The sequence below is a fragment of the Falco rusticolus genome, chromosome 19 (genome assembly GCF_015220075.1).
Source record: "Falco rusticolus isolate bFalRus1 chromosome 19, bFalRus1.pri, whole genome shotgun sequence".
Taxonomy (NCBI): Eukaryota; Metazoa; Chordata; class Aves; order Falconiformes; family Falconidae; genus Falco; species Falco rusticolus.
Genome location: NC_051205.1, coordinates 913,333 through 938,600, shown reverse-complemented (window position 1 = coordinate 938,600; position 25,268 = coordinate 913,333). Strand labels below are relative to the sequence as shown.

The following is a 25,268-nucleotide window of genomic DNA, read 5'->3' as shown; positions in this document are numbered from 1 at the left end:
TGCCGTGGCGGGGGTGCCCCCGCTGCAGAGGGACCATTCGCAGGAGGGGCTGGGGACGCAACCCGACGCAGAAGAAGAGAGAAGCCACCGTGCTACCCCAAAATCTACGGTTTTATTGTATAAAATCAGACGTACAACCCGCAGCGCCGCACGGTGATTTATCCTTTCAGCTTTGCGTTTACATAGCCCGAGCAAGAACAACCACCCATTTCGGATGCTGAGAAAACCTGGATTTGTGCATTTTATCACCTTCCAGGCAGATCCGGAGACTCAAAGCCGGCGCCCGGCCTGCTAAAACCACAAATCACAGTGTCAAATTTTTGTTTTCCCTCCCGCCAGGATGCCTGGGAACACGGGAACCCTCCCTGATCCACCCGAGAGCGGCTGCCGGCGCCCGGAACACCTCGTGTCCCTCCCGGCCCTGCAGGACATCGGGGAGAATTTGGCAAAAAGCATTAAAATCCCGACGTGCAAAAAGCCGGGAACGCCGAGCAGCCTCCTGCGCCGCGCACAGCCGTCAGGGCAGAGGTTTCTCAGGAGTTCCCTTACTTGCAGGATCAGGCCCTCGGATAAATCACCATTTCACGCGACGGAACGCTACACGCCGGTGTGGAAGTGCTGGTGGAGAGGCGTTAAGACTCTGCGCTATTTCTAAAGCAAGTGATTAAATTCAAATACAAGGTCTAGATATTGCCAGCCTGTAAAAAAAAAAAATAATAATCCAACTCCACACCATTTACAATCACATTTATAAATGCATGAAACATTAATACTGTCGTGTAAAGAGGCTGCGTATAAAAAATATATAAAAAAAAAACCAAACTAGGCTTGTTAGGACGAGAATACAAAACTAGAATAACCTACAGATAATGCGTTTTTTTAAATCTCCATCTCAAAACAGAAACTATTGCTCGAACAGCGATGGGAGAAGGCCGCCTGTAATTTATTTATTCCTGCTGAGGTGCTGCTGGCTCTTCCCGGCCGCCTGTCGGAACCGCAGGGAGTGATACAGCATCTGCCCTGCACAAGTAGTTTTCTTGGCTGAACTTGAGCGGAAGGAACACTTTTAACGTCGGTAAAGGGTGTTTTTTTACAAATCTAAACATCATAGAGATTTAGTACTGATACGTATAGAAAGAATAGGGAATTATTTGTTTAAAAAAATAGTGCATATAGAGATTTTTGTTTCAGCAACGCTTTGTTTTGTTGCCGCTATGACCAGGGAACGAGCTCACTCCCAGCTCCACGAGCTCTCGCCACAGCCCCCCTCTCCTCGTGCGAGGCTGTGCCGCACAAGTGCTCCGGGCCAGGGGGTCGAACCGCACAGCCCCATGCCTTCAACGCGACTCCCTTCCTCCCGTGCCGAGCTCTCACCTAGGAGCGGCGAGTTGCGCGCAATCCGCTGCCCTGAAGAACTCCTCAGCCCTCAGAAATGCGAAGAGTCGTCCCCAGTAACGCCGAGGTTTCGGAGGTTTGCCTTTGAAGCGAAGCAAGAGTCGAGGCCAAACCTTAGTCTGAGCTTTTGCTGCTCGGGGCTGGATCTGTGCTCCGCTTCAAAGGCTTCACCCCAGTCCGAGTTAACAGAGGCTTCACCACAATCCTACCTAACGAAGGCTCGTGTCCACAAGGTCCTTCAGGGAGAGAAGCTGAGCAGTTTCCCCTCTTATTGCTAGCGAGTCCTGAAACTCTGGCAAGGTTTTTTTTTAAACCTTCCTCGAAAAGGCCAAGTCTGACATTTGGTTTGGAAGCTGCTCCAGAGAGAACAGCATGTCCATCTCTTGTTTCTTGTAACATATTTTTTAAAATTTGCATCTCCCCGGCTTGGCTGGGGAAGCCAAAAAAACCTCCCGAACTCCATTTCCAGCAAAACAAACCGGCTGCTTCACCCCCCCCCCCGCCTCAGTCGCTGGGGCAGAGCTTGGGCATCGCCACCCTGCCAGACCACGTTAAACCTGGTGAGAACCCAGAGAGGACCGAAAGGGAGCGGAGCAGGAGGCTCTGGCTGGTGCAGATTAATTAAACACCCGAGTCCAATCCCTTCCGTACCGTGGGGCCTTGTCGTTTGTTGTTAGGTGCGTTATTTAGAGAAGGAACTACATCCTACGCCACAAGCGAACAGTCAGAGCAGGAACAGATACAGGCACCTGACAGCTGGAGGGGGAACCGCGGATCCTGCCTCAGCTTGGAACCCGAACGCTGTAGACTTAAGTCTGGCCAAAACAAAATCCCAGTTTTAAAATCCCTTTTACGTGCTTGGGAGCGTTCCCCCAGGCAGCTTGCATTGTAGTGTTACAAGAGAATGCGTCGGTAGTTTTGTTTCGTTGGGTTTTTAGTTAGTGTGCTTCTCAAGGAGTTTTGGTAGACCCCACCTCTACGATAGAAGCAGAAGGGAAGGAAAGAAAAAAAGAAAAAAAAGCAGATCCGCGTGACATGCAGCAGCTCCAAAGAACAGAAGCTTCCTGGAAGAAGTGCTATGTTTTGTGGAACGCTGCTGGCCACAGAGTACCCACGTACAGCGGCAGTCTTCGGCGCTAACACCGAAAGGCCGTGCTTTTAATGCCATCTTTAAAAAAAAAGGAAGAGACAGAAGGAATTCTCTAGTGGATAGGAGGCTGAGGAGGAGGTCTAAAAGCAAGTATTAAAAGGTTTAAAAATCTGTACAGGAGCTTTTTTGTTTTGTTTTGTTTAAAAAAAAAAAAAAATCTTTAAAATGTGCAAACGGGCCACGATTCTGGAAGAGGCATTACATGCTTTACGTGACACGGGACGGATCCCGTCGGCGTGGAGGTGTTAGTAGGCCTGGGGGAGTGGAACAACTTGCACGCCAGCGCCTAGCAGTTGGAGGAGTGCATGCTCCCCAGCTGGCCAGCCGCCAGCATCAAGATGTCTTTCTTCTCCTTATGGAAACGCAGCTCCTTCCCGGCCAGGCGGGCTTCGTCCAGCTCTCTCTCCGTCGAAGCCAGCTCTCTGGAAAGGGCCCCTGGACTGTTCTGCTCCCTGTTCACCCAGTCCATGGCCATCTGGTTCCTTATGTCATCGTCCAGCGCGCGGTGGGAGTAGTGAGCCAGGACCTCCTGGTGGTAACGGACATATGCAGGGGAGCTTAGGAAAGACAAGTCGCTACAGGGGACACACGTCGCTTGGGAGCATCTGGCTCCCGTGCCAGCTAAAGGAGCTTAAGGAGAAGGTTGTCGCGACCCGAACGCGCCCAGCGTGCGACTGCTCGAGACGCCCGGACTCACCTGCCGCGAGCACTGCCTCTCTCGCATGGCTTTGAGGCTGCCGTTCCAATGCAACAGCTGGAAGACGGTCATCAGCTCCTGCAACAGCAAAAGGCAGTCAGGCCGCCAGCCAGCGCGGGGACGAGGGCTCAGCGTTACAAGCAGTCAAGCCGGTGTCTCGCTACGGGAACGAGAAGCCGGGAAGGATTTTGTAACATCATGCCCAGTCCTTTGCAACTGCAAGGATCACAGAGTATGTTCGCGACTCTGGAGTCCATAAAGAAAAAAAATTCCAGCGTTAGAGTTAAGATTTACCAAAAAGATGCGGAAACCAGAGAAGCGGGGGAGGTGGAAGGCCTAGGAGCCAGGACGCAAGGGCAGAGCCTGGCTCACCCTGCTAGACAGAAATCCCCCGACCAGATGAGCGGATTATGGGCGAGACAAAGATGCTGATGCTTCCCTCTGCCCCAGGGATTTCAGGATTCTGCCAGCCAGACTCCGGCATCCCGCAGCCTCCAGGCTAAGCCACCAGCCAGAGTGGGTGACAGCCCAGTGTTTTCCAAGCGAACGTTTCTCTCTCAACACCATGTACATTCGGCTTCATAAACTTGCAGCGACTAGTTAGGCTTCCCAAAGACAAACAAAGCCTGAGGAATATTCCTAACAGAGTCACCCTGTGTAAACAGGACCTTTAATATAAACACTGCTGTCTTCCACCCACTGAGGATTTCCATGCAAGGGAAACGAGCCAGGCAAGAAGTCAGCTTTGGGAAAAGTTTGCCTACAGCAAAGAACCCCAAATACAGCAACGCTACAGGCTTAAGGCACCTACTTTGAGACACATCCAAACCCTGCTTCAACTGTCTGGAGCAGAGTTACGGCCCAATTTCTCCTCTCCTAAAAATCCAGTTCCAGTTGGTGCACTTACAATCAACTCGTCTGCACAAGAACCACTTTGAGTTGCTTCTGAAGCCCAAGTTTAAACTCACAGGATTCGTGAAGCTCAACGCACCGTCCTAACGACGGCTCTGTACGTGCAGGGATACACGTCTTGAGTGACAACGAGGCTATCGAGTCGCACGAAGAATTCAGAGCACTCTAGGCACGTCTTATTTTATTTACCTGGCTGCTCTGCTCTGCTCTTAGGAGCAGTTTCCTCAGAAAGGCTGGAATAAAACCCAGCAGAATCTCAGCTTCCAGTCATCTGTTCTGCACGGACTCCTTCTGCTCCATTAACCAGAACTGATAAGTGTTACAGCACTTTCCCTCAGCAGTCTGTAGTTTTCATTTCACAGATGTTTTGTCGTAACGAGAGACAGACTGAACATATTTCAGCAGGATACGAGGACTGCTCAGATAATGCTGCGGTTTGAGGGCATGTAATGACAGTAATCAAGACTCCTAATTCCACAATCAAAACGTCTTTGGATGCAAGATCTTCGCCAGCTTTCCTAAGGGAAGCGAGCTCTCTCCCATTTTGCAGGGAGAAGATAAAACCCACAAACTGAACAGCTCATGGAACGCCCCGAGTTGTGGTATCCGGAGGTATCGTCTGGATGTTGGGCACCAGCTAGCTCAAGAACATGTCACTGAAAACACTGGCTCAGAACAACGCTCGCCCCTTTCACGATGCCGAGCCTTGCAAATATCAAAGAGCGTTTACAGAGAGAATCCCAATTCCAAGTGTTTTGCTGCTACACCTGCACCTGGAAGCGCCGCAAATCCCGAGTTGTGGTCTAAGAGGAAAACCTCCCTTTTTATTTTGAATATAAAGCACTATGGGTGAAGCTGAAAGATCAAACCAACCACCCCTTGAACCGTGTAACTGAATTACGAACAGTACCTGGAACTCCAGCATCGATTTTCCCTTGTTGGATTCCAGCATGAAGCGGAAAGCACCGATCCCGGTGTTGGGATTATCAGCTTCCTCTCGATTGCCCTGCAGGAGACATTTCACACGAGAGCTGTCATTCCTGACCAAGCTTGGCTCCCCTGCTACCTGCCGCTTCTGCTACACCATCTCCACTTCACCCACCCCAGGACAGGTTTTTGAGGGCAGCCTTACGCACCTCGGCCACGCGCCTACCCATCTCATTCGATCTCAGATACTCGCATCGTTTCCTGCAGCTCTCGGGGAGTAACGATGCTCGCTCTGCTTCTGGCAATGCCACTTGAAACAGGGTTTTTTCTGCAGCCCATTACGGCTATTTCAAAATTCTTAACAATACTCTGGGTACCGGCAAGCGCCACATGACTGCACAGCAAGAACTCCCCCCAGGACAAGGTATAATTAGAGCAGTAAAAGAAGAATGCAAAGCTCCCGCCGCGAGAAACTACATTTTCTGGGAAAAATTTTGTTTAGAGAAAGCTAGCCAATGTGGCAACCCGGTCAGAGAAGGGCCAACACAGATCAACATCTCAGTCTTATTATCCTAATTACTCCTGCCCGATCCGAGGGCAGCACAATCAAACGTGAGCGTGAGACTGTGTGGGAGGGGAAGCCGGAGCACAAGAATGAGAGCTACAGTTAAAAGTTTTAATACTCAGAAATCCCTGAAAAAAAACCTGTCAGAAAGAGTTCCAGATGTAAAAGAAAACTGCTCTTCCCATGATTTGAGTTTTTTTCCCCATCAATTGCAGCCACCTGGGTACCCAAAAGCCTTACATTGAAAGACGCCAGGGCTTCCGAAACACTCTTCTCGATGAACTCATCTGTGATCCTTCGGGAGGGATGCTCATTAAAGACCGAGTTCATTAGCGCAATCTTCGCAGCACTCCTTCGGGCCTCAGCCTTGGTCGGACAGAACTAAGGAGAGACACAAACACCATCAGGACAGAAAGACAGCGATGTGACCGAGATCGCCTCAGCCCTGCGCTCTGAACTTCCCACCGACACAGGGAATGGGAATCAGGTGGCAGTGTTGTGTAGTTTTGAAAAGTCCGTGCTCTCTCAGACATCCTGAAATCATTAGGAGCTAGTTTTAAACCACAGCTATCCCAACCACGCTAAACACAAAAATTAGGCAGGCAGCTGAACTCAGCACATAGTATCTGCATCAGGAAACGCCACCGATCAGATCGTCAACAAAATTAATTAGCTGAAAACCAAAACGTAACCAAATTACTCTTAAGCACAAGGACTGCTCTGCAGGATGGGTAGACCGTGTAGCTGCTAGAATTGTTTCTTTTGGACAGGTTCTTCAAACCAAGACCAGAGAGCAACTGCCTAAAGCCACTACAGCGAAGGAATCCGAACTGCAGTCAGGACCCCTTGTGATTTTTGGACCTTAATCTCTCGGGTGAGGTATTTGGGTTGGACATTTTCCTTTTCAACAGAAAGGGGGGGAGAAACTATTGATCCAATGTTATGATTGGACTTCTAGAGTCTTCTGGCACCTCGAGAAGAGGTACTGGGTCAAACCCAGAGCCCCGGCAAGGATATTTTACTCTACCAGTTTGTCCCAGATGCATCTTGCACATACACCTCACCGCTCAGTCCTGGGAAGGAGGACAAAGCACCAAAACCAGCCCATCTAACAGTTTTCTTTGATACCACATCCCACCTCAGCGCTGCTAAGGTCTGAGTCACATGTAGGGGATACAGTACGTACAGCAAAGTAAAATTTACAGCCAAACCTTCCCAGACTGAAGTCGGGTGGGGTTTTATAGGCAACCAGGAGCACTTATCAGCCAGCTTGAAATGAAAGAGGGTTTACAGTCAGACCCATGTCGCTCTCGTCCTTTGAATCAGCAGGAAAACGCTGATGCTGTGGCCAGCGCAGGAAAGTATTTGAGCACTAATTCTGGTGGGGAAAGGTTCTCAGGGCACCCAGGTGACAGGCTGCTTTGGAGAGCGAGCCGCGCAGCCGGGACAGCCTCCAGCCGAGCAGTCGTACCTGGAAACTGCCAAAGCAGCTCCCTCCCGGTAAGGTGACATAGCAGACGTAAGGGGGACTGTTGGAAGGGACCATCTCGTACACCACGAGGGCTCCGTTTTTCAGATCAGCTCCACGGGACTGCTTCATTTGCCAGAACTCCTGAAGGGCCTCCACGACGTTCACTGAGGAGACAGAAGCAGAATCAAGTTCAGACACAGAAAACAAGAGCCTGGGCAGCCGGTTTCCTCAGGTATTCCCCGCATCCAGAAACAGCACGGCATAAATGTTAGCGTATGCCCACCTACGCGAGCAGCGCTGTTATCTCTCGTATTAAACCCCATCAGCTTTAAGGGACGCTATAAGTGCACGATGTCAACACAAACAGGCCTCTCCCTGCAAGACGACCGTAAGGAGAACCACTGAGTTATAAACCAAAGCTCCCTCCAGAAAAACTCTTCTCGTTCCAACAAACCTTGGGAAAAGCTTTCGGAATAGGACTTGAAAAAGGCTGCAGAGCCGGACAGCGAGGCATTCTTCCTCGGCCAGACGGCTGTCAACAGGCTCAGCAGGTTTGTCACCTGCCTCAGCCGATCCTCAATACTGACTTTCTTACACGTAAGATAAAAATAAAGCAGGTGACCTGTCAGACCCGCAGAAACCACCTGCCTCGATGCTGAACATCACGTACCTCACTCAAAAAAACACGGCTGGGGATACAAGAAGTGACCTGAGGCGAAAAGCTACCCAGCTGAGGCTTTCTGGCAGAACTCCCTGTAATTTGGGTGGGAGTATTTAACCACCACATAGCATCTAACAGCACAGAGGAGAATGGGAACATCTAACTGGGGAATCTCGGTTGTGCCATTCGGCATGGGAGGACGTATACCCAAACGGTGAATCACAGAATAAAAGCAGCCCTAGCTTTGTTACAGTTTTTCCATCCCAGTTAGGAAACCAGAGCCTGAAACATTAGCCCTGGTTGACTTTGCTAATTACAGCCTTTTCAGAAGCTGTTTTTAAGCAGGCACCTCTTCTGGAGCCCCACATTTGCTATGCGGGGTTTGAGCACCTACCCTCGTGGCACGCAGCTTGTAGCCCGAATCCACGAGGTTCAAGTCTTCTTAATACGCACACAAGAACGAGAGGCGTTTGCTATAGCGAGCCGCCTGCCCCATCACTCTCCTCATTCCTGAATCCCCAGTGCCACAAGGACTCCCTTCGAGGTGTTTTACCCACCCTTTATTTTGTCAAGGTTTGGGCGAGAAAAATCAACTTCATAGCACCTAGCGCTCTAAGTCCCATCGAATTTGCTCTGGGCTTCTTTCCGTGCTGCAGTTTGACAGGCAACATGAGAAAAATACCCCCAAATCCCCACGCAAGCTCTCCTGCGAGGAGCTGCACGCCGTGCAGCCAGCGCTGGGGCAGAGCACCGAGCAAGACGAGGCTGCTGTTCCCAAAGTCTCCCGGGGCAGGTTATAAAAGGGAGGTTAATTTAAGGCCACGCGTGAACGTGAGGTGCCAAGCCCATCGCAAGCCACCCCGGCTCAGCTTTTCGGTTGCCCACACAGCGCGGTAAGTTTGTAGGCCTTCAGCCAGGCAGCTTTCAGGAAGACAGCGAGCTCGAGCCTTTTATTTTGTTTTATTGCCTTCTGTAAGACGAAGCCGGGCGAGGAGTCACTAGCACAGTAGTTCCTCACTAAGCATTTCCCTCCTCTTTCAACCACAGGCTTTTCAGGGCATTTTGTTCATAAAACAGTCGCTTTGGATTATTTTCAAGTTTAGTTTGGGGTGGGTTGTTGGTTTTATTTTTGATGAAACATGCAAGACAGGGGCAATTTTCCACTGAAGACTAGCAAAAAGCTGCACAAACAATACACAGTTCCCTGCCAGTTCTCCAGTGCACCAATACCCAGACAGAATTCCCACCCATCCAGGCAGATTCCCTTCCCAGGGACGGTGTAAATCATGCACATAATCCCCAACGGATTTGGGGAAACAATGCCCAATTCAATAACAGCTTCAGGGACTGTTTGGCATGGGGCAACCGAGACTTCGCAGCGGCGACCACACAAGAAACTGCAGAGCAAGCCGAGCTTGCATCAGACAGCACAAATTCTCACAACACATGGAATTACTCCTAAAATTCAGAGAAATTGTAGTTTGGTTTAATTTAGCGAAGCCTGAAAAGCTGGCGTTAAGAGCAGGTTAATGAGGAAACGCCATGCGACACGGGCACGGGCAGGGAATTGTGTTTTCAGCCCAAGACAAGGGCTCCTCTATGCCAGACGCTGGCTGGGCACTTTGTTAGCGACTGGAGCAACAGGTCAGACAGCTGAGAAGCACCCAAAAGAGGTTTTCTTCCCAGACCGGATTAAATTCTTCCAGCTGCTGCAGGCAGGGCGATTTTAGGAGACAAAAAGAGTAAAATACTTAATTGAAACTCTCCAAACGCTTCAGAACAACATGCTTTTACAGAGCCAGAGAGCAAACCACGGCGCTACAACAGAGACCTGCCCCTCTCCTCAGCGCAGCTCCAGCTCCAACGCTGCATGTGTCACCTTCAGCAGGCAAACACCAGCTGAGCACTTCAGCGTGCCGAATCCAAAGCGAAATCTTAGTCTGAATTAGCTCTGGATCGATGGTTTTCAGCCTTGCTCATTCACCCCCCGCCTCCCATTAAACCGCAAGGTTGTGCTGTGAGGGAAAGAGGCAGGAGACGTGAAGTTGGCTTTTGCTTTTCAGAAAGCATCCTAAATCCTGTTCCATCTCACATTTGCGAGAGGACGGTCCTTCAAGACAGCAGGGATGCCTCCTGCACCCTGAAGGATTTTGATCCCCTACACAACGCAGTGCTGGGGCAAAGGGAAAAACGACAGGATGGTTCGAATGGAGGTAAAGGTGCTGAAGAAGCGATGTCGTCTCTGCACCTTGCACGAGGTTGTGTATGTGTAAAGAAAGGTATTTTCCCAATGTGAAAAGAAAGATATTTTTGATACCTGCAAGCAGAACAAGTCTCTCTACTGGCTCAAAACACAGAACTCTTACTATTGGCATCAGCTGATCCCTTTTAGTCTGTTTGTTTTCATTTCTGAGGGCAGGAACTGGACGTGCTGATCTTCCAGATAAGCTCTGCCACCCTCTGGGGTGGGGAGACGGGCAGATTTACAGAGCACGGCTCAACCACACAGGGTGCCTCCTGTCAGCGGCTTGCTCTTTAGATTTGCCACTCCAGGAAAAGACGAAGAGAAGTTGGGAGACGCAAAGCAGAGCCTGTTCTGACCATCAGTCCTATCTGTTTATTGCTTTGGAGCGTAACCCTGTATCTCAGCGTTGTGTATACGATAGCACATCTGACTTGCATATTAAATACAGAAGAGTAAGTGATTCCACATGGCGCTGAGTCGCTCCGGAGCCAGACGAGCAGCGGTCCCCCCGCACGCCGGTGACTGCCAAGCACTCACCATTTGGAAGCCTACAACCGCCTCTGTTGGACCTGCCGCCGTAGCCGGAAGAAGTCGGGAACTCAAAATAGTTGCAAAGTGTCTCCTTTCGGGTGGGGTGGAAGATTCTTTCCATCACAGGGCCAGTAAAATATGTGCTTTAACCTTTTTTCTTGCTGCTTTACTTTTTTTTTTTCCTTCCCCCCCCCCTCTTACTGAAATAAGAAGGAGTGTACAAGAAACTCAGATCGGAGCCTCCTCCAGGGGCTCTCGCACGACCGGGTGCCTCTGATGCAATGCTTGGAGCCCCGCGGCGCCGGAGCGTGGTGGAGTACTTAACACCCCCGCAACAGCCTCTCCCAGCACCAGCAGCCTGCAGAGTTGATCTCTCTTCCCAGCTGCGGGGCTTTTCATCAATAAGGTGGAGCACAGAGGCGAGGGGGATCCCAGGAAACCTGCAGCCACCGGGAATGGCAAGGATCGCCCAGCCGAGCCCTCTTTGCTGCTGCCTTCGTTGAAAGAAATGAGCCTCTTTGTCTCAACATCAAGTTGAAGGAGTTACATACAGAGGACTAAACCACTACCATACAACAATCCTCCTTCTTAAACATAAACCCATAAAAATCCTTCTTAAAAACATAAAAACCATCTAAATAGCATGAAAAAAAAACCCCAGCCTCCACTCTCTCTACCTTTATCACATGTTTACCTGTTACAGGTACAGCACAAGTAGGAAACTGCCACAGCTTTAAACCACAAGCTAGGGAATTCTCTGCGTAGCTCAGGTCCCCACGTCTGCTTTCACGGTCACCTCTATATATACTTGCCTACCCCTGCCTTGTCTTCTTTCCCTAACTCGCAAAAGCAAAAACCCATGTCAAATTGGGTATTGGGAAGTAGTCAATACCATAAAAACTGAAAGTTTGCATTTAAGAGGCCACAGAGCTTTCCAGGAGGAGACCCGTGAACGTTTCTCAAGCTTGACCCCTGAAACCACGAGGCTCCTTAGGGAAAAGGCAGACCCAGAGAACCATGGACTCAGTGGTTTTATTTTAGTCACTTTTTTACTTTACTCACTTTCTCAGTTTTGGCACGAGCAGCCCCAGACGGACCGGGCTGGAGCAGGGATTCTCCTTTCCTCCCCATGCTCACCTTTAACGTTGCCCAAACCATCCGGGCTCACTCTGCAGGGCTGGGAGATCCCAAGCACCAGGGCTGAGCCAGCAGCAGACAGCAGAAAAATCTCCACAAATAGCACAAAAGGCTGATTTACCAACATTTCACGTAACGACAATCATCAAGGATGCCTCCTCAGTCACCCTTATAGCCCATCAGATGAGCAAACCACGCCGCTGGGATAGGGAATGTGCAGCCAGGGGAGAGGCTCCTGGCTCTCTTCTTTTCTCTAAATCCGAGATTTGCAGAAAAAAAGATGCTCAAAGCTCGGTGGTGGGAAGCAAAGGGAAGCAGGATCCTCACCCAAGGAGGCTGCCATGCAAATTCCAGGGAAGGAAGAGGGTCTTGGGGAGGTCCGTACCTCAAAGCTTATGCTGGAGAAGGCAGAAGGCGAAAGGGTAGCATGGAGCAAAGGAAACCGGGTTACAACAGGGACCCCAGAAAAGGGAGGATTAACGGGGGAGGAGGGCTGGGACAGGGGAGGCCCAGGCACAAGGCTGGCAGGGAAAAAGGGGCAGCTGATGGAGACACCACCCCCCGAGAAGACCCCAGAGCAATGGGATGGGAGATGGGGCGCCTGGTCTCCACGGGGGGGGGGGCGGGAACGAAAGGGGCAAAGAGCCCCTTGGGCAAACCGTGTGGGAAAGCGGGGTGACCCCGACCCCATCCCTGGGAGAGGGCGGCGGGGGATGGGATAGAGGGAGAGACCCCGCCGAGCGCGGGGGGGGAGGGGAGGGGGCCGGGAGGGCAGCCTGGGGCGGGGGATAACGGGGCGAGAAGGGGATCGGATCGGGGTCTCCGCCGGGTCCCGAGCCCCCGGCCCGCCCCCCGCCCCGGCTCACCGCGGCCGTAGCCCTGCGTGTGCTTGGCGAAGCTCCTCACCACCGCCTCCACCGCCTCCCGCAGCACGGCGGGCGGTCCGGCGCCGGGCGGCGGCGGCGCGGCGGGTCCCTGCAGCCCCAGGGGGGGCGGCGGCGGCGGCAGCCCCAGCCCCAGCCCCAGCCCGGCCGGGGGCGGAGCGGCGGGCAGCGGCGCCGCCAGCGCGGCGGGCGGCGGGGCGGGCGGCGGGGGGGGCGCCGAGGCGGCGGCGGGGGCGCCGGTGACGCCGGGCCGCAGGGAGCGCAGCGTCCCCACGCCGGGCTGCAGCCGCTGCGCCCGCACCGACTCCATCATCGCCGCCAGCCCGCTCCGAGGGAGAGCCCCGCCGCGGACCCGCTGTCACTCACCGCCCGAGGGCCCAATGGGCGTGGAGATCACCTCAGGGAGGGGGCGGGAACCAGGGGGAGCCGCCCAATGGCAGCACGGAGGAGGCCTCGGGGCGGGGAAGAGGGTGGAGGGAGGCGGGGAGGGCGGCAGCCCACCAATCACGGGGCAGAGTGCCGGGATGGTGGGCGGGACGAAAAGAGGAGCGGCCAATCAGAACTCGATCTTAGGGCGTGGGGGGGGCACGCTCACCCCCTTCAGTCCAATCCCAAGTGGGGGACACGGCGGGGGCGGGGCTTAAAGCATGACTGTCCAGTCGTGCTGCAGGATTTGTTGTAATGACAGAGGAAATAACCAATGAAGTTGCAAGTCGGCCGAGCCGGAGGTGGGGAGCTGTCGTCACGTTCTTATTGGTCAGGAGAAGGGGCGGGAAATGGTAACATTAACCAATCAAATGCTTTCATGCAGATATAGAGGCGGGGAGAGTTGCAATGGACCATTCACGGTCTCTATTTTGATGGTAGGGGCGGAGCCTGGCACAGTCAGCCAATAGGGACGAGCTTTGCGGGTATGACCAGGGTGGGGAGCAGGTGCCGCTAGGTGGCGCCAGCGCCTGCCTGTCGCATCCGGTTTGACTCGCGGCCGCTTCCGTCGCGCTGCCGGAAGTGGCGCCGCGCCGCGCCGAGGCCCCGCAGCCGGGAACGGGCCCAGGCCCAGGCCCAGGCCCAGGCCCAGGCCCAGGCCCGGCCCCGCCATGGAGACCTGGGTGCGCTTCAGCGCCCAGAGCCAGGCCAAGGAGCGGCTCTTCAGGTGCGGGCTGTAGTGCCGACTCACCCCGGGGCCTCCCCGCCCCCCGCGGGGCGCGGCGGTCACGGCGGGCCCCTCCACCCCCCCTCACGCCGTGGGTCTCTTGCAGGGCCGCGCAGTACGCCTGTGCGCTGGCGGGGGACACGCTGCGGAGGAACGGGGCGAGCGCCGGGGTCCTGGCCAGCGTCCGGCAGCTGGAGGCTCACCTCAGCCTGGGCCGCAAGCGTGAGTGGGGGCGGGGGGGGAGCGGGGAGCGGGGCCCGCCGTGCCCTCCCCCTCCCCCTCCCCCCGGTGACCGTGTCCGTCTGTCCCGCAGTGCTGCGCCTGGGCAGCTCGGCCGAGGCGCTGGAGGCGGCGAAACGGGCCATCCACCTGTCAGACATGGTGCTGCGGTTCTGCGTCACCCTCAGCCACCTGAACAGGGCCATGTACTTCGCCTGCGACAATGTCCTCTGGGCCGGGAAGGCGGGGCTGGTCCCCAGCGTGGACCAGGAGAAATGGAGCCAGAGGTCTTTCAGGTGAGGGCTGGCAGCTGCCGGTGGGCCGCTCCACCGAGGAGAGCGGGGTTCCGTGGGTCCACTGCCCTGCGGGGGCTGGAGGGGGGGCAACGGGCTGGGCTGGAGGGGGGGCAATGGGCTGGATGGGGTGGCAAAGGGATGGGCTTGCCTGGGTGGGGGGTGCTGGCCTGGGTGGCGGGGCAATGGGCTGGGCTGGGTGGGGGCGCTGGGCTGGCCTAGTTGGTGCTGGGCTGGATGGGGGTATTGGGGTGGGCTGGGCTGGATGGGGGTATTGGGGTGGGCTGGGCTGGGCTGGAGGGGGGGCAATGGGCTGGATGGGGTGGCAAAGGGATGGGCTTGCCTGGGTGGGGGGTGCTGGCCTGGGTGGGGGGGCAATGGGCTGGGCTGGATGGGGGGCAATGGGCTGGGCTGGGCTGGGTGGGGGCGCTGGGCTGGCCTAGTTGGTGCTGGGCTGGATGGGGGTATTGGGGTGGGGTGGGCTGGGCTGGGCTGGGCTGGATGGGGGGCAAGGGGCTGGGCTGGATTGGGGGTGCTGAGCCAGGCTGGGTTGGCCTGAGTTGGAGGTGCTGGGCTGAGCTGGGGGCACTGAGCGGCCGAGTGCTGCATGCAGGGGCTTCTCTCCTCGTGCCCTGCCGATGACAGAGCGCGGCGTTGCGGGAGCTGCTGGGTGCTTGGCCCTGCTCATCCCCTCGGCCGTCGGTGGAAAGCGGACTCTTCCTTCCCGCAGGCGTTTTATTTTTGTGGCTGGAGACCCCCAGCCTCACAGACCACAGCCCCCGGCACTGTTTGGCCGCACGCTCTGCTCTCCCCCCATTCCTCACCCCTGTTTTCCAGGTATTATCTCTTCGCCCTTGTCGTGAACCTGAGCCGGGACGTCTACGAGATCCAGATCCTGATGGAGCGCGAGGCGGGTGGGAAACGAGCGAAAGGCAGCGAGAACGGGCGCCAGCTCCAGGCTGACAACGGGCTGCAGCAGCTGGGGCTGAGGCTGCAGGTCCAGCTCCGGCTTCTGATCCACGTCCTGCGGAACAACCCTCCTCTGCTGCTGGACGTGGTGAAAAACGCCTGCGACCTTTTTATCCCCCTGGACAAGCTGGGGCTGTACAAAACCAACCCGGGTTTTGTGGGGTTGTGTGGCCTCACCTCCTCCATCCTCTCCATCCTCACCATCCTTCATCCCTGGCTCAAACTGAAGCCTTAGCTGCCGTCAGAGCTTGCCTCTGTGCTCAAAGCCAGCGTAGGCAGATATTTGGGAACCCCGGGGGGGGTTTCTCCTGAGGCTGGGCTGTGACTAATGCTGACTGTCTCGGTCGCGTTGCGTGCAGCTGCGTGTTCACGGCACGCCTGGATGCTTTAACCAAACAGGCTGTGGAGGAGGGTGGAGGGACTTTGGCGTCGGAGCCGGCGGCGCTCAATGGACCTTGCTTTGGTTCTCCCTGTTGACTGTGGGGCCTGGCCAGCTGTTTTAGGGGTTTAACATCTCCCCTCTTTCTTTGGGGGGGGTCTCCTAACGCGGAGCCACCCACAAGAGAAACACCTGGGGCCGGGGAAGGCGGCCTGGGTCGCTGGGAGCGGGGTTAAGCCACAGGGTGGGGGTGAGTAGCGCTGGCTGGGTGTATCCAACACCTGTTTCGACACTTTATTTTCCTTTTAAGAACTCTGAGTGCAGGCAGAGGGGGAGTTGAAAGGACTTTGGTCGTGGATGAGGCGTCTCCAGCCTAGCGTTTCGAGGTGAACTCGGGGTGAGTCCCGCTCTGCCGGCTGGCGGTGGGTTGGAGGGGACGGCGGCAGCGTGCTTCCCCGTAGGAGAGCATTCCCTTGCCGGCACCTTCCCCGCGATCCCGGTGGGAAGCAGCGCTGTAGGAGTCATGCCGAGCCCTGGGGTCACTCCCGGCCCTTCCCCGTGGATTTCTCTGTGCCTGAGAAAGGGACCTGGGCAGCCCGAGCTCTTCCCGGCTGCTGCGAGTGCATCTGCCTCCCTCCCCCTGCCCGGAGGGAGGTTTGTTTCTCAGATGTCCTTTTGAGTGGCTTTTTGTGGGATAAATCGGGGAGGGGACAGCTCCGTGCTGTGATTCCTTGCATCAGTTGTTCCCACCTGCTTTTCCCTCGGAGCTGGTGCTGTCACCTCACTGCACTTTCCCATTTTCCTTGGTTTCTGTGACACCAGATGACGGGCAGTGGGCTTAGCCCGGCTCTGGAGCGTGTTTTACTTAACCACAGGCTGAAGGATACATTCAGGGCCGGTGTTTATTAATATCCAGAGGTGGGATTGCCCTGAGAGGGCGATACGGAGGGAAGGAATGACCCTGTTTGTTTTAAAAACCCACTGCTGGGGTTTTTCTTGAGCTCCGTGCACAAAGCTTGGGCTTCACATGCTTCCAGGTACGTCTGCAGCAGCAGAGGCTTGTCCCTGCGCTGGGAAACCTCGCTCCGGAGCGCTGCCTCGGGTTTGTTAGTCCAGCCCCAGCTCCAGGACCCCCCCGGTGCTTTTTCATTCTGCATTTCCTGATTTTTTTGTGGGTTCGGGGGTGACACGGGCGGAGAGAGGCTGAGTCACCGTGGAAGGGTGGATGCGGGGGTGCCCGGAGCCGCGGTGAGAGGCAAGAGGGAGTTTTGTTGGACTGAATAATGCAGGAGGCGGCGGCGGGACTGGGGTGTCGCGGCTGCAAACTGGGAAGGCACAGGGCGAGGAATTCAGATCCCGGCATTCAGATGGTGAAAGGAGCCCCCCAGTTCCCCCCCCCCCCCCGGCTCACGGTGAAGGGCTCAAGCAGAATCTCAGCTTGGACTCGGAGACTTTGGACTCTCGGGGGAGAAGGTAAATCGGTTACAGGAGCGGAAGGCGGCCGGCCCTGGCGCATCGGTGGCCTCGGCGTGCGGTTAACACGACGCTTGTACCCCGGGAGAGCGATGCCTGAGGCTGGGACGGTGCAGGGGGGGGCTGCGCGTGGCTCCCGCTCCTGCCTCGCCTGTAAATACCCTTGTAAATAGGTGCCTGCGCCAAGCACGGTCCCGCGGCGCTTTGCAGAGCTCGTTATTAAAGCCCAGCTGCTGAGCCGCCGCCGTTTTCCTCCGTCTTCCTGATCCCGGTGGGATGAGCACGCAGCCCAGTGCGACCAGTCTGGCTCGGGATGGGGAGCTGGACTCGCTCCCAGCGTGTGTTTCCCAACATCCCAGGCAGTGAGTAACGGGGACACCCCGGGGGCTCATGTCCTGGCCCCCCCTCCCTGCTGTTTAGGGTCTGTGGCATTGCTGGGGGCACCCCGCTGCGCCGGCCTCCTGCCCCCAGCACTTTTTGGAACAAATTGGGGGTGTGGGGGCTTTTCCGCCCCCCCCGGCAGGACCCTGGGTCTTGCTCTGGCGTTGCCCCAGGAGCAGCAGCCAGAGCTGGCCCTTCTCCCACTGCGTTGCCCACCAGGACTCGGTGTCTCCATGGCCGGGGGGGGGGCGCAGAGCCCACCGTGCTGGGGGTGCGTGGTGGGGGGCAGCTCACCCCCTGTGCCCCTTTCGGCAGCGCCCAGCACCGGGGCGGTGGGCTCCGCTGGGATCTGGCCCGTGGTGGGGGACGGTGGTGGCGACAGCATCCCGGCCACCGGCTCCAGCAGCTGCTTCTGTGGGGCTGGGGGCTTACCCCCGGCACTGGGGGGCTCCTCCAGCTTCTACCGAGCCGTAAATTCCCCTTAAAAAAGGGAAAATCCTGCTTAATTGGGTGCGATCTTCGTTAACCGGTACCTATGGCTGGGGCTGGCGGGTGGGCCTGGGGGTCCGGGGGGGCCTCACAGTTCTGCCCCGCAGCAGGACACCGAGCTCTGGGGCTCAGCGAGTTTCTGCGTTGCAGGTTGCTGCAAAGCGATTAAAAATCATTCAATTAACGTACGTTAGGTCTGGCTTCGTATGTGTACGTCGATATTTCATATTTAGATTACATCGCTATTACCGTTTAATTTTCTTAGTTTATTCCCTTTTCCTTTTTATTTCGTTTTCATCGTTTAATTGCTGTCATTTAATTTTCTGAGTTTATTCCCTTTTTTATTTCATTTTCGTCGTTTAACTTTCTGAGTTTATTCCCTTTTCCTTTTTATTTCATTTTCATCGTTTAATTGCCATCATTTAATTTTCTGAGTTTATTCCCTTTTCCTTTTTATTTCGTTTTCGTCGTTTAACTTTCTGAGTTTATTCCCTTTTCCTACTGATGTCGTTTTCCAAGCCTGTTCCATTTTCCGATTTATTCGTCCTTCGTTTTCATCCTTCATTTAATCTCCGCATCAAAGAGGAAAGCGGAGGGGTTGGGGATGATTTTGAAAAGGGACTGGGGCGCACTGGTATTCCCCCCAATTTGGGTGGGAATCTCGAAATTTTTCTGGGATTCCCAGTCCGCGTCCGCCGGCGCCTTCAGGAATCGGTTTTGCCGGAGCTCGGATTTTCCCTGCGCCGTGTGTCCCGCGGCACCTCGGGGGGGGGGGGGAGGGGGGGGTTGTTCCATCCCATTTCACACCCATCCCACACGTCCCATTTTCCTTTGGAAGTGTCTGCCCCCCCCCCCCCCCCCCCCCCCCCCCCCCCCAAGGCTCCTCTGGGATTTTATTGGAGCGATTTTATTTTTTTACGGTAATTTTATACCAAACGCAGAGCAGGGAGAGTGCGGCATCATCTTTAATAACAACAAAATCCCGTTTTTCAAAGGATTTCTTGGGCTGTGGGCTATTCTGAGAATAGGAATCGTACCTTGAGGGGGGCGGGGACTGGGTTTGAGCTACTAATTCCAACTAATTAGCATAATTAATTACTGAACGAATTACAACTACATCTGGTTGATGGCCGGAGCCAGACGCCTGCCTGCTGCCGCCACGTGCTTTCCCAGGTGAGAGAAACTCCCAAACTGACACCAGTCCCAGCAAACCTTCATCAGTGTTTAATTACCGTTAATTAGCTGGGACTCATCCTGCCAGGCAGGAGGGGCTGGGGACACCCCCCACCCCCCGCTGGAAAATGCTGATTTCGAGCATTTTTCTGCCCATTTTTCTACATCTTTGTACTTCCACACGCCCTTTGACAGGGAAAGCTGCCTGTGGGGCGGGTGGGCGTCTTCGTTAGCTGCTAATTGGGGAGGGGGCTCGAGGCTGGGCCCCCGCGGGTGCTGGGCTGGACACATCCACGGTGGGGGCTTGTGCAGGGAGAGACTGGGAGCGCTGGGATGGGCTGGATTGGGGGGCACGGGTGGACTGGGATGGCCTGGGTTGGGGGGCACTGGGGTGGACTGGGAGGGCTGGACTTGGGACACAGGGAGGGCTGGATTGGGGCTGCTGGGGTGGACTGGGGTGGCCTGGATTGGAGGCACTGGGAGGGCTGGATTGGGTGGCACTGGGGTGGACTGGGAGGGCTGGATTAGGGGGCACTGGGGTGGACTGGGAGGGCCTGGGTTGGGGGGCACTGGGGTGGACTGGGAGGGCCTGGATTGGGGGGCACTGGGGTGGACTGGGAGGGCTGGACTTGGGACACAGGGAGGGCTGGATTGGGGCTGCTGGGGTGGCCTGGATTGGAGGCACTGGGAGGGCTGGATTGGGGGGTGCTGGGGTGGACTGGGAGGGCTGGATTGGGGGGCGCTGGGGTGGGCTGGGTTGGAGGCACTGGGATGGACTGGGAGGGCTGGGTTGGGGTGTTAGGATGGACTGGGAGGGCTGGACTGGGGGCACAGGGAGGGCTGGGTTGGGGGCACTGGGATGGACTGGGAGGGCTGGGTTGGGGTGTTAGGATGGACTGGGAGGGCTGGACTGGGGGCACAGGGAGGGCTGGGTTGGGGGCACTGGGATGGACTGGGAGGGCTGGGTTGGGGGTGAGAGGATGGACTGGTGATACTGAACTAGAGTGGGGGGGCTGGTGACACTGGGCTGGATGGGGGCTGCTGGGCTGAATTGGTGGTACTGAGCTGAATTGGGGGTGCTGGGTTGATCTGGGGGGGCGGACTGGGAGCACTGGGCTGAGCTGGTTGTACTAACTGGGATGGGCTGGATTGGGGGCACTGGGAGAGACTGGGAGCGCTGGATTGGGGGCGCTGGGGTGGACTGGGAGGGCTGGATTGGGGGGCACTGGGGTGGACTGGGAGGGCTGGATTGGGGGGCACTGGGGTGGACTGGGAGGGCTGGATTGGGGGGCACTGGGGTGGACTGGGGGGGCTGGATTGGGGGGCACTGGGGTGGACTGGGGGGGCTGGATTGGGGGGCACTGGGGTGGACTGGGAGGGCTGGATTGGGGGGCATTGGGGTGGACTGGGAGGGCTGGATTGGGGGGCACTGGGGTGGACTGGGATGGCCTGGATTGGGGCTGCTGGGGTGGACTGGGATGGCCTGGATTGGGGCTGCTGGGGTGGACTGGGATGGCCTGGATTGGGGCTGCTGGGATGGACTGGGATGGCCTGGATTGGGGCTGCTGGGATGGACTGGGATGGCCTGGATTGGGGGCACTGGGATGGACTGGGAGGGCTGGACTGGGGGCACAGGGAGGGCTGGATTGGGAGGGCTGGACTGGGACTGCTGGACTGGGGGCGCTGTGCCAAACTGGCGGTGCTGGGGCCGAGTTGGGGGGACTGAGCCGGACTAGGGGAGCTGGGCTGGGGGGTCCCAAGCTCCAGCCCCCCCATCCTGCCCCACCGAGGGCTGCCCCCCTGGGTGCTGAGCGGGCTCGGGGGGGCTCTGGGGTGCCGGTGGCGGCTGGACTGGACTGGGCCGGGCTGGCGGCGGGAATGAGGAAGCCTTTGGTACTGGGAGGGTTCTGGGGGGTGGGACGGGGGACGCCCATGCCTCAGTTTCCCCACGTGGGCCCTGGCAGCGGCGCCGTGGGGCGCAGGTGTTTGGGGGGGGCGGCAACACACCAGCGACACCCATTTTTGGGCCAATTCCAGGTATTTTTCCTTTTTCACGGAAGCGGGGGGGGGGGGGGAGGGAGCATTTTTAAGACGAGGCGAAGTGGCCCGGGGGGGGGGGGGCTGTGGGTGGCCCGGGGGGGGCTGTACCCCCTCCGGCTTCGCCGCCTGGCCGGGACAAATCCCCAACTGTTTTTCTTTTCCAGTTTCCTGTTTTTTTGTTGTTTTTTGGGTTTTTTTTTTTTTCCTTCCTGCCCCCCCCACCCCCCCCGAATGAAAACACTCACACACACACACACACCATGTCGGTGCAGCTTGCCTCGCTGCAAAAAAAAAAAAAAAAAAGTGGATTTTTCCTTTTTTAAAATATTTTCTTTATCCGGATTGGAAAATAAAACCCACCTTAAAAATCAGCAGCAAAGCAAAGGGGGGGGGGGGGGCTGAGCCTGGGGGACCCCAGCCCCGCTCCCCCCCCGCCCCGGCTCAAGGAGGAGGGGGTTGCACTGGGTGCTGGTGCTGGGTTGGGCCCTCGGCCGGTGGGATCTGCTGTCCCAAATCCCACGGGATCTGGTCTGTAAGTCCCCAGGTGGTTGGTCCCTGGGCTGCCCACCTCGAGCTGGTGTAGGAAATCCCTGGGACTTGATCCCTGATCCCCCCCCTGCCCCGGGGTCCAATTCCCCTGGGATGCAGTTTCCAGTCCCCGCAGGGTATGGTCCCTGATCCCCCTGGGATCCACTCATGTATTCTCTCACCCTGCCCTCAATCCATTTCTTGATCCCTGCGGTGCAGTCTCAGATCCCTGGGAATCGGTCCCTGATCCCCCTAGAATCCAGTTCCCAGCCCCTCTGGGATCTGATCATCAACCTCCCAGGACCAGTCCCTGATCCCCTGCAGATCCCATCCCCAGCCCCCCTCAGATTTTGTCCTCTATCCCCCTGGATCCATTCCCCTTGGAATCCAGTCCCTGATCCCCTATGGATCCCACCCTCAACCCCCTTAAGATTTTGTCCTCTATCCCCCTGGATCCGTTCCCCTTGGAATCCAGTCCCTGATCCCCTTGGAATCCAATCCCCCCAGGATACAGCTCCTGATCCCCTGGGGATCTAATCCCCAAACCCCCAGAATCCAATCCCACCCCCCCACACCCCCCCAGGGATCAATCCAGTCCCCGATCCCCGGCGATCCAGCCCCTCTCTGGGATCCAGTCGTGAGCCCCCAAGGGAGGAATCACCTCTACCCATCGGGTCGATCCCGAGGGATCGGGGTGCCCCCCGCTGACCCCCCCTCTCCGGCCGCAGGTGGGATGCCCGGGTGTGCCGTGCCGGATGCCGGCGGCGGTTTGGTGCTGGGCGCTGCTGGTGCTGGCGGGGGTGGCAGCGCCGCCGCCGTGCCGCATCGACGCCGCCAACCGGACGGGGCTGTGCCGGGGGCAGGACCTGGCGCTGGTGCCCCCCGGCCTCCCCGCGGCCCTGCGCCACCTCGACCTCTCCTACAACCGCCTGCGGGAGGTGGCGGCGGGCGCCTTCGCCGGCCTGACCCAGCTGCGGCACTTGGACTTGGCCTACAACAGCATCTCGCGCATCGCGCCCGACGCCTTCCTCTCCAACCTCCTCCTGGAGCACCTCCGGCTCTTCAACAACTCCCTCGGCTCCATCCCGGCGCCGGCGTTGCGCCCGTTGGCCAACCTCCGTTGGCTGGACATGTCCAACAACCCCTACCGCAGCGCCGCGCTGGACGGCGCCTTCAGGGGGCTGCGGGCGCTGCGGGAGCTGTCGCTGGGGGGGGCCGCTGCTGCAGGACATCTCCCGGGGGGACTTCGCCGTCTTGAAGGACACGGCGCTGCGCAAGTTCGCCATCAAGTCGGCCTCCGGCCTGCGGCGCTACGAGGCCGGGGCCTTCTCGTGGCTCAACACCACGGAGCTGTGGTGCGACGTGGCCCTGGACGGCAGCGCAGCGGCTCTGCCGGTGATGCTGCGGGACCTGCGGGGCAAACCCCTCGACTACCTGCGCTTCCGTAACCTCTTCGAGTTCACCTACTACACCGGTGACGCCGACCCCTTCGCCGGCTTGGCCGAGCTGCAGATCACCAAGTTGGTCTTCTACCGGGGCAAGTTCAGCGAGAACCTCCTCCGCTTGGCCCTGCTCAACGTCCAACGCTCCCGCATCTGTGAATTGGCGCTGGTGGCCATCGACTTCGCCCGCTCGCCGTGGCAGAATGGCTCCAGTGCGGGGGCGACCGCCCCACGGCTCAACCGCCTTGTGCTGCAGGACATCAGCAACCCCGATATCCTGCGTTTCGACTGGACCTTCACCTGGCTGAGCGGTGTGGCCGCCCTCTCCATCATCAACGTCAACTTCAACTACGTCCCCTGTGACGTGTGGGGGGAGTTGCGTAATGTGAAGACCTTGGACATCTCCGGCAACCGCTTGAGAGACAGTTACATCTACAACCAGCTCTGCCACTACCAGGGAGTCATGCCCAAGCTGGAAAACTTCATTTTGGCTTCCAACCAGCTCCTCAGCCTGGCTGTGGTGGCCACCTTGACCCGGACCTGGCCCCGGCTCAACCGCCTTGACGCCAGCCACAACAGCTTGGGCAGCCTGCAGGAGACGTGCCAATGGAGTCCCACCTTGCGCTGGCTGGCCCTCCACCACAACCAGGTGACGGTGGACACCTTCAGGTGCCTGCCCACCACCCTCGAGTACCTGGACCTCTCCTACTCGCAACTTGACCGCTTGGACATGGACTACTTCAGCCAAAGCCCCCGGCTGCGGGAGCTGCGGTTGAGTGGCAACAAGATCAAGTTCATCCCCTCCGAGTGGAGGTGCCTGCGGCTGGAGGTGCTGGCAATTGACGGCAACTCCTTCGGCATCATCAACCGCGGCTCCTTCGTCAACATGCCACGGCTCGTTAGCCTGGCGGCCGGCAACAACCCCTACCACTGCACCTGTGACCTCTACCTCTTCCTGGAGGAGACGCGGCGATGGGGGCGACCCACCTTGGCTGACTGGCCCCACAACTGGACCTGCTACCACCCCGAGCCTCTGCTGGACATGGCTGTGGCCACCTACACCCCACGGCCCCTAGAATGCAACGTGCCGGCGCTGGTGACGGTGGCGGTGGCCAGCACGGCGGTGGTGGTGGTGGTGTGCGCCGTGCTCTGCTGGAAGCTGGACGCCGGTTGGTACCTACGAGCCACGTACCGCTTGGTGCGCGCCAGGTACGGCAAGCGGCCGGCGGGCACGGCGCGGCGATGCTCCTACCACGCCTTCATCTCCTACAGCCGCGCTGACGCCGGTTGGGTTCGCCAGGAGCTTCTGCAGCGGTTGGAGAACATCGTGCCACCCTACCGGCTCTGTATCCACGAGCGGGACTTCACGCCGGGTCGCTGGATCATCGAGAACATCGTGGAGAACATCGAGAGGAGCGCCAAGGTCATCTTCATCCTCTCCCGTAGCTTCGTCGACAGCGAGTGGTGCAACTACGAGCTCTACTTCGCCCACCAGCGCGCCGTGGGGCTGGGCAGCGAGGACGTCATCTTGGTGGTCCTGGAGCCCATGGAGGCGCGGGGGCTGCCCCGACGCTTCGCCCGCCTCCGCGCGCTCTTGGCCACCAGGACCTACCTGGAGTGGCCCCGCGAGCCCCAGCGGCGACCCTTCTTCTGGCTCCAGCTCCGTGGGCTCCTGGGCAGCCCCGGGGGGCTCGAGCCCGCTGCCGGTGAGGAGGTGGCCGTGGGGGCCACCACGTAGCGGTGGCACTGGGGCCACCTGTCCCGCGGGTGGCTTTGGGGTGCTGCTGGGGGTCCCCACGCAGGGGTAGCTCAAGGGGTGGGGGTTGGCGTGGAGGGGGGGGGTCCTCTCCGTGGTCCCCCCTGTCTTCTCCAAGGGACAGGAGGTGGGACGGTGCCCAGGAGGTGGCAGTGTCACCCGGAGGACGTGGCCACCCGTGGGCCATGCTGGCAGCGAGGGGGGGGGGGGGCAGGCGGGGACCCCCCCATCCCCCCTCCCTGCACCCTCAGCCGGGGGTCCCGGTCCCAGCCCCGTCCGTGGGGTTCAGCCCTTCTCGGGGGGCCACCACGGGCCGCGCTTCCCCACTTTGCCAGGAAAATGGGACCCCCCCTTCAGCACCACCCCCACCCCCCAGTGCCCACCACCCCCCTCCTTCC

The 25,268-nt window shown here is 57.8% G+C and overlaps 3 protein-coding genes across 4 annotated transcripts; 2 read left to right on the top strand and 1 right to left on the bottom strand.

Annotated features, from left to right (window-relative positions):
• Positions 1 to 93: 93 nt before the first annotated feature.
• LIX1L (limb and CNS expressed 1 like) lies at positions 94 to 12,930 on the bottom strand. 2 transcript variants are annotated; one of them, XR_005101511.1, is made up of 7 exons: positions 12,558 to 12,930; positions 7,118 to 7,281; positions 5,887 to 6,027; positions 5,065 to 5,160; positions 3,243 to 3,320; positions 1,375 to 3,074; positions 94 to 698 (listed from the first exon to the last, which is right to left on the bottom strand). XR_005101511.1 is itself a non-coding variant. In XM_037370798.1 (6 exons), the coding sequence occupies exons 1-6, from the start codon at positions 12,886 to 12,888 to the stop codon at positions 2,832 to 2,834; spliced, it is 1,053 nt and encodes a 350-aa protein (XP_037226695.1). In that variant the 5' UTR covers positions 12,889 to 12,930; the 3' UTR covers positions 94 to 2,831. The 2 variants fall into 2 exon arrangements, 1 of the variants encoding a protein (XP_037226695.1); XM_037370798.1 differs by having other exon boundaries at positions 94 to 3,074.
• Positions 12,931 to 13,573: 643 nt separating this feature from the next.
• Positions 13,574 to 18,119, top strand: PEX11B (peroxisomal biogenesis factor 11 beta). Its single transcript, XM_037371168.1, has 4 exons — positions 13,574 to 13,728; positions 13,835 to 13,950; positions 14,042 to 14,243; positions 15,078 to 18,119. The coding sequence occupies exons 1-4, from the start codon at positions 13,673 to 13,675 to the stop codon at positions 15,442 to 15,444; spliced, it is 741 nt and encodes a 246-aa protein (XP_037227065.1). The 5' UTR covers positions 13,574 to 13,672; the 3' UTR covers positions 15,445 to 18,119.
• Positions 18,120 to 21,024: 2,905 nt separating this feature from the next.
• Positions 21,025 to 25,217, top strand: LOC119159118 (toll-like receptor 2). Its single transcript, XM_037411645.1, is given in 3 exon segments — positions 21,025 to 21,141; positions 22,401 to 22,880; positions 22,882 to 25,217. Coding segments are annotated over 3 exon segments (2,556 nt in total). The 5' UTR covers positions 21,025 to 21,036; the 3' UTR covers positions 24,853 to 25,217.
• Positions 25,218 to 25,268: the final 51 nt, after the last annotated feature.

Coding starts and splice junctions, on each gene's coding strand:
- LIX1L (XM_037370798.1), bottom strand. CDS start 12,888: ATGATGGAGTCGGTGCGGGCGCAGCGGCTGCAGCCCGGCGTGGGGACG. Junction 7,282..12,557: donor CACGCAGGGCTACGGCCGCG/GTGAGCCGGGGC, acceptor CTGTCTCCTCAG/TGAACGTCGTGGAGGCCCTT. Junction 3,075..3,242: donor AGAGGCAGTGCTCGCGGCAG/GTGAGTCCGGGC, acceptor CGTTACCACCAG/GAGGTCCTGGCTCACTACTC.
- PEX11B (XM_037371168.1), top strand. CDS start 13,673: ATGGAGACCTGGGTGCGCTTCAGCGCCCAGAGCCAGGCCAAGGAGCGG. Junction 13,729..13,834: donor GCCAAGGAGCGGCTCTTCAG/GTGCGGGCTGTA, acceptor GGTCTCTTGCAG/GGCCGCGCAGTACGCCTGTG. Junction 13,951..14,041: donor CCTCAGCCTGGGCCGCAAGC/GTGAGTGGGGGC, acceptor TCTGTCCCGCAG/TGCTGCGCCTGGGCAGCTCG.